Below are 8,297 nucleotides of genomic sequence, written 5' to 3' on the forward strand. Positions count from 1 at the left end.
ACTTCACAGGAAAAAAAACAAAAAACGGATATTGACAAAAAACATAGATGTATTTGTATGTAACAAATGCATCCTCTAAACAGTAAACATGTATCCAAAATGAAGTTGCTGGGGTCTTTTTGTTGATGGTTTTTTATATTGCTTTATTAAAACGGCATTGGCCAAACAGTAGTATATACCATTTACATAGCAGGCGCTTATATCCAAAGGGACAACAGTGAGTCGACATATTTTCATACTGTATGTATCCCCAGTGGGAACCCCAGTGGAAATTTTGCGATCAGAACAGCATTAATTCATCAGGGCATGGAGACTACAAGGTGTTGAAAGCGTTTCACAGGGATGCTGGCCCATGTTGACTCCAATTTTGGCACACACACAATCCATGTGTCAACTGTCTCAAGGCTTTAAAAAAAAATACAAAAATTCAAACAGTCCATTTATATTTTCCAACGGGGCTATAGATTTGGGTGAGGTTTTTTTCTCGCCTGAGTAACCTCGTTTCACTGCCAAAAATAAAATAAAACTATCTAGTGTTCAGCCAAATAACAACACAATGTCAAATACAAGTAGCCTAGTCAAATAATTAACATTCAATCACATTAACTATTACTCTATCGCGGGAATTCCACTAACGGTCCGTATGTAGCCAAACGTAGCTGCTGCTCGTTCCGTTTGCTCGAAAATGTATAAATGGTTAAAAAAAGTAAGGCCCGCTGGTATGTGTCTATAGAGACACATACCAGCTCTACTGGTAGTAGAGCTCTACCAGCAGTACTACACCTGTACTACACCAGTACTACATACCAGCTCTACCAGCAGTACTACACCTGCACCTGTCGACGACACCAGTTGTTCTGCTTCCATGAGCATATCCAATGCTAGCATCCAGTAGTTCTACATTTGTTGTTAGCCCAGCTAACATGGACACTGACAGTTGTGAATCTGATGCAGCCGAAGAGCTACTGCCCCCTTACCTGGGAAGCACTGAATAACAGACCATTGAAGAGGCAACAAATATGATGAGAACTACATTGGTTTGGGGTTTACTTATATTGGGACTAGTGCCTTTCCTAAGCCACAGTGTGTTATATGTGCAAAAGTACTATCTCACAACTCAATGAAACCTTCACTCTTGCACAGACATTTAGAAACAAACATGCCAACTTGAAAAATAAGCCACAGGAGTTTTTTGAGTGAGAATTAAGACAACTCTCGAGTAGTAAGACATGCATAAAAGCAACAGTTACCATTAATAAGAAGGGTCTAGAAGCATCTTATATGGTGAGCTACCGTTTGGCTTGGACAGGCAAGCCACAAACTATTGTGGAGGACTTAATTCTTCCTGCTGCTGCGGATATGGCTGAGACAATGCTGGGGTAAAAGGCAAACTATACAGACAATGCCTTCATCAAACAACACTGTTTCACGACGCATCAGTGACATGGCAGGAGATGTTTTGAAACAATTACTGCTTCGCATACAAGCCAGAGAATTCAATGCGTTACAGCTGGATGAGTAAACAGACGTGGCAGGCCTGGCACAGCACTGGTATATGTCCGTTACGTTTATGGGGAGTCAATTAAGGAAGACATCCTCTTTTGCAAACCACAGGAAACCAGGACCACAGGAGAGGATATTTTTAAAGGACTGGACAGCTTTGTGACATCAAATGGACTTTGGTGGTCAAGATGTGTTGGTATCTGTACTGATTGCGCAAAAGCCATGACATGGAGACATAGTGGAGTGGTAACGCGCGTGCAAGCAGTTGCTCCCGACACCACTTGGGTACACCACAGCATCCACCTAGAGGCTCTTGCTGCCAAAGGAATGCCTGACAGCTTGAAAGATGTTTTGGACACTACAGTGAAAACGGTTAACTTAGTTAAAGCACGGCCCCTGAACTCTCGTGTATTTTCTGCAGTATGCAATGATATGGGCAGCGACCATGTAACACTTTTACAACATACATTAGTGCGCTGGTTAAAGTATTGACACATTTTTTTTTTAAATTGAGAGACGAGCTTAAAGTTTTCTTTACTGACCATCATTTTCACTTGTCAGACCGCTTGCATGACTGGCCTATCTGGGTGATGCTTTTTCTCGCCTGAATGATCTGAATCTAGGATTACATGGACTCTCCGCAACTATATTCAATATGCGGGACAAAATTGAGGCTATGATTAAGAAGTTGGAGCTCTTCTCTGTCTGCATTGACAAGGACAACACATATGTCTTTCCATCATTGTACGATTTTTTTGTGTGCAAATGAACTCAAGCTTAAATGTGATATAGCACCTGAGTGAGTTGGATGCGCAGTTATGCAGGTACTTTCCCGAAACAGATGACATAAACAACTGGATTCGTTATCCCTTTCGTGACCTACCTCCAGTCCACTTACCGATATCTGAACAAGAGAGTCTCGTCGAAATTGCAACAAGCGGTTCTGTGAAAATAGAATTTAATCAGAAGTCACTGCCAGATTTCTGGATTGGGCTGCGCTCAGAGCATCCTGCCTTGGCAAATCGCGCTGTTAAGACACTGATGGCCTTTGCCACCGCGTACCTATGTGAGAGTGGATTCTCGGCCCTCACTAGCATGAAAACTAAATACATGCACAGACTGTGTGTGGAACATAATTTAAGACTTAGACTCTCTCCAATACAACCCAACACTGTAGAGTTATGTTCATCCTTTCAAGCACACCCTTCTCATCAACCCGTGGTGAGTTATTCACCATTTTTTATGAACAAATAAAGTTTTATATGTAAGATCACTAAATAAAGAGAAAAATTATTGATAATTATTATATTATTAATTGTACCCTGGTCCTATAAGAGCTCTTTGTCACTTCCCACGAGCCGGGTTGTGACATACTGACACTCATTCTTATGTTTAATAAATGTGTCATATAGTGTGTGTGTGTGGCAGGCTTACAGTGATGGCAAAAAACAACCTTTGAGAGTGAGCTGACCCTGGTGCTAGAGGGGGTACACAGCTGGCAGTTGAATGTTTGAAGGGGTACGGGACTATAAAACGTTTGTGAACCACTGATCTACACTGATTGAAGTGGATTTAACAAGTGACATAAATAAGGGATTGTAGCTTTCACCTGGATTCACATGGTAAGTCTATATCATGGAAAGGTGTTCCTAATGTTTTGTACACTCAGTGTATATTGATGACCAACATATTTATGCCAATTGCACATACATGGCGATGATAATGCCAAAGATATATTTATTTTTCCTACCACAAACTATCGGCAAGGGACTTATTTCACTTTAGCTGCTCCCGGCATTTTATGGGAAGGAAAATAACATGTTTGATGAATTACAATGCACGGTTAGCAAAATGACAGTTCATATGTCAAAGTATGAAAGTTCTATGAACAGTTCTAAGAACTGAAAGCTAGCGATGACACAAGACACAACTGTCAGTATTACTAAGTAATCACACCAATAAAGGATAATTTATAATATAACGTTTGTACATTGACTGATTGAGTGATTAGGATAATTTACTTGTCAGGTCATTGAAGGTTTGAGAGAAGGGTTAGCTTCCATTCTTAAAGTTCACCGCTGGTACGTTCATCTGGAGTCAATCAGCCCAGTCAGGGACTTGGCTCCGGTTTGAGTTCAGTTGTGTCTTTTTGAGGAAAAACATAACATCAAATGTGGAGTCTTTTGTCTGTTTGAGCTCAGACATAGTTTTTTGGGGGGGTCTTTTTAGTGGCCAGGGCAGTGGTGTTCTTGGAGGCACTGGGACTAATTATGGTTTGAGGACGGCCTGAGAGACTTCACGACGGACTGTTTGTCTTTGACAAGGATTACTGTACAAGAACAACCATATTATTCTTTCTGGTGTTAAACAGGTTATAAAACCTCCAAGAATCAGATATTGGTCAAAAAGATACTGAAATATATCTTGATTATTATCATTACACCATACAACGTACCTATTGCATATACAGTATACAGACAAGGATGCTCTCCTAGAAGTGAAGGAATTATTAAATAAATGAAGCAATTGCAATCCCATCAGCGGTGGATGAAAATTATGGCTGATTTTCCATGCTCTATTGAAGACAACGTCAGTGGCCATGTATTCTGAGAGTGGGGTCATGGTTTCTCCCTGGACTCGGAAAAAGGCACTAATTGCAATTAGGTGTGGGGGCATCTTACACAAGAGTCTGGAAATAGTTATCCTGAAAAGAGTGTGTGTGTGTGTGTGTGTGTGTGTGTGTGTGTGTGTGTGTGTGTGTGTGTGTGTGTGTGTGTGTGTGTGTGTGTGTGTGTGTGTGTGTGTGTGTGTGTGTGTGTGTGTGTGTGTGTGTGTGTGTGTGTGTGTGTGTGTGTGTGTGTGTGTCTGTGTTGGTGTGCATGCCTGGTGATGGATGGGAATCATTGTTAAAACAACAGACGCAACAGTTCTCATTAAGTCCCGCTCTGATATGTAAATATCTTCATCGTGGTCACATTAACGAAGGCCAACTCAAAACGTCTTTGTTAGGAAAATATGACAAACTAAGCCCGGCAGACTTGATAGATCTTGACAGGAGCACACCCAGTCAAATGGCACCTTTCTCTGAGAAGAATAGAGGACCATTGTACAGTGTGTGCAATCTAGAGCAGTGCAGCTCATTGACCCTCACTCACATGTCCTTTCCAGCCTTGATTATCCCTGCCTACTGAAGCCCATGATGTGTTTACTTTTTTTCCCGCAAAAAGATGTGGTGATTTCTATCCTGTTCTTTTTCCTTTTCATGTTGGGATAGGACGACTAAGAGTCTAGGGCGATGGCGCTGATTCGCCGCTGTCTGCTGGTGGTAGTGTTGTGGATTGGGGTCCGAGAAGGGGCCGGTGGTGAGCAGATGAAGCAGGCCCAGGCTCCTCTTATCCCTCATCGACCCTTCATCGTAGTGTGGAACGCCCCCACAGAGTCCTGCCGCCTTCGCTTCAAGGTGGACCTGGACCTCAGCGTCTTTGACATCGTGGCCAACCTCAACGAGACCCTTAGCGGGCCCAATGTCACCATCTTCTACCATAGCCACCTGGGCTATTATCCTTACTACGCCAGCTCTGGGAACCCCATCAACGGGGGCCTGCCCCAGAACCAGAGCCTGTCCAAGCACCTGAGCAAGGCCAGGGCCGACATCGACAAGCTCATCCCTCACAAGGACTTCCGAGGCCTGGGTGTCATTGACTGGGAGAACTGGAGGCCCCAGTGGGTGCGCAACTGGGGCTCAAAGGACATCTACCGCAACAAGTCCAAGGAGCAGATCCGGAAGCTCCATCCAAATTGGCCTGAGAGCAAGGTGGAGAATGAGGCCAAGGAGGCCTTTGAGAAGGCCGGACAGGCCTTTATGAACAATACTCTACTGTTGGCCGAAAGTCGACGACCTGACGGCCTCTGGGGCTTCTACTTGTTCCCCGACTGCTACAACTATGGCTACAAGACGCACCCGCACAGCTACACAGGTGAATGCCCCAACGTGGAGCATGTCCGTAATGACCATCTGATGTGGCTTTGGAGGGAGAGCACAGCTCTCTACCCCTCCGTGTACCTAGACTACGAACTCAAGTCCTCGGCCAACACCGTCAAGTTTGTCCACTACCGCGTCAAAGAGGCCATGAGGATTGCCTCCATCGCACGCACCGACTTCACGCTGCCTGTGTTCGTCTACTCTAGACCCTTCTATGCCTACACCTTCACAGTCCTCTCAGAGGTGAGAAGGATTACTAATAACTGGTGATGTTGGGCAACTGATAACTGCTGTTGCTGTTGGTTCAAGAGTGAAAATAATAGTGTTAGGACAGTGCTAAATATTCCAACACATTTTTTTGCGCTTTTCAACAAGTTAGCGCTTTTTATAAATTGTGCAAGGTTTGTATTGCCTTTCAGTTATTGTGATAAACTACCTAACCTCTGCATTTTTCTGTTAAGTCACTTGTCTTGTCTCCTGCCATGTTCTGCTCCCTAGTCATTGTGGTGGATAAAATGCTATTAATCTCCCAGAAGCTTCTGGAACTGTCACAGAGTGATGAGTGGATTGCTTAGTCTCAGCTATGAAATCTCACATGACCTTTATTGATTTACAACACATGGGCTCAGTCCAGAAACATCCCCTAGCCCTTAACCCCTATAGGCACTTGAGTAGATCTGAAATAACTGGATAGTTACAGCATTTCTACCTTGCCCTCTGATTGCCTGGGTGGAATATTGCTTACCTAAAGTATTTGAACATTTCAGGTGTATTAAAGTACCTATAGAGAGGGGATATAGAGCTTATTCTGGATTGGGCGATGATCTCTATTTTGAGTTTCAGGGGGTAAAACATGAGAATGTACCAGTCAACATTGATCACTGGAGCAGGTCAAGTATTCACCTCACTTTGACCTGAAGGGGAGCCTGTATGCAGTGTTACATCTTTTATTATGTCTCTCCTAGAGTGACCTGGTGCACACTATTGGAGAGAGTGCAGCTCTTGGGGCGTCAGGAGTGGTACTTTGGGGCTCCTCAGAATATGCTCGAACTCAGGTAAAGAAATTACACAGAAAACTATATGCGATATGATTGTTTTTATTTATTAATCCCGGATCTGAGGACCAACAGTGGGGTACCGTTTTTTCCTGCCTGGAAACACGTGATTTCAACTAATCATGTTCATAAAATGATAGTCTTATCAAGGTATGTCAAATCACAATTGATATTCTAATGTGATCCAAACATTGAAGTCTATAATGTAATGTATTGTACTTTACTGTACTCTACTGTACACTAAACTTGCATAGAGTAAAGTTCAGTACAGTACAGTACAGGAAAGTAGAGTATAGTATAGTACAGTGGAGTACAGTATGGTACTCTACTGTACTTTGCTGTACTGAACTATATTCTACTGTACTGTACTCTACTGTGCTGTACTGCACTATACTCCCCTAGAGTTTCTTACAATTCACTGGGTCTATATTCTTACAATAATTATTTTGGATTAATTACTAGCCGTGCTATTTTCAATGTTCCTGATTAGGGCTATGGCGATCATTACATTTTGTCAGCCGGTGATTAATTGCTTTTTCATTGAGGCCAGGAGTTGAGAACCTAGACGAAGATGTCTGGTATCTAACTTGTTTGACACAGTAACAATGGGAGATGAACTGATCTGCTGGTTTATTCTTGTCGGTTTTCGGTTGCAAGCAAGTTTGTTTTAACACGCTGGTGCATGTAATCTCTCATTAGTAGCATTTTAGGAAATCCAGCGCTAACCTGCAGCTGCACATTAAGTTCTGCATGTTGGTTGCAATTGACCCAATATGTTTTACCAAGCTCATCCTGTGTATTAGATTGAACATTTCAAGCCTTGATTCCCTCCATTCTAGTTTTAGAGGAAATATAATGGAGAGGAATAAAGAGAAGCAAGTCAAGGGATAGTGCATGAAGTAAATGAACATACTGTGGGTGACATAAGGAAGGTTCATTCAACGTAACTATTATTCCCAGTGAACTGCAGACCCATTTTTAGCTATACTTTCACAGACACCTATACTTATGCTGTGTATTTATGCTGTGCATCACATTGTGTTTGTGCCTCTGCCTGTCTATGTGCACCTCCAGAGAAACTGCCTGACCGTGAAGAAGTATATTGATGGCCCTTTAGGCCACTATGTCATCAACGTCACCTCAGCCGCCAAGCTGTGCAGCAAAGCCCTGTGCAAGAAGAACGGCAAGTGTGTGAGGAAGAGCCTCGACTCAGGGGCCTACCTCCACCTTAATCCCCGCTTCTTCCACATTCGCCGCAACCTGGGCCCCCGGGGGCCCCGCTTCCACGTGAGCGGCCATCTTAACAACCACGACATCCTGGACATGAAGCACAAGTTTACCTGCCAGTGCTACCAGGGCTGGACGGGGGTCTACTGCGAGATGCCCCAGATGCCACCGCTCCCTCCCATGCCCCGACCCAGGGACAACAGCCTGCTAGGGGACATACTGGTCATCCTGTCACTTCACTTCTCCTGTCTGTGTGTCATCATGTTCCTTGGTCTCTGCCTCATCATCAAGTGTTTGATACTGTAGAGAGAGGACTACCCAGCAAACTGGGAACATTCCCAGGACATTAAATAACATTCCTATTAAGGTTTAGCTAACATTAGGATGATAACATCCCACAAACATTTTTTACCACCAAATATTTTTTGTAAGAAAATGTTTCAAATTAAATATTATTGGAATGTGCTCCTAACATTCACTAAATTGTTGTGCACAACATCTGTAAAAACTACCACAGAACATTCCCCTAA

The 8,297-nt window shown here is 43.3% G+C and overlaps 1 protein-coding gene across 1 annotated transcript; it reads left to right on the top strand.

Annotated features, from left to right (window-relative positions):
* Positions 1-4,798: 4,798 nt before the first annotated feature.
* LOC129861795 (hyaluronidase-like) lies at positions 4,799-8,073 on the top strand. The gene is made up of 3 exons (XM_055932945.1): positions 4,799-5,728; positions 6,451-6,540; positions 7,615-8,073. Exons 1-3 carry the CDS (start codon positions 4,799-4,801, stop codon positions 8,071-8,073), a joined length of 1,479 nt encoding a protein of 492 aa, XP_055788920.1.
* Positions 8,074-8,297: the final 224 nt, after the last annotated feature.

Source organism: Salvelinus fontinalis, chromosome 9 (assembly GCF_029448725.1).
Source record: "Salvelinus fontinalis isolate EN_2023a chromosome 9, ASM2944872v1, whole genome shotgun sequence".
Taxonomy (NCBI): Eukaryota; Metazoa; Chordata; class Actinopteri; order Salmoniformes; family Salmonidae; genus Salvelinus; species Salvelinus fontinalis.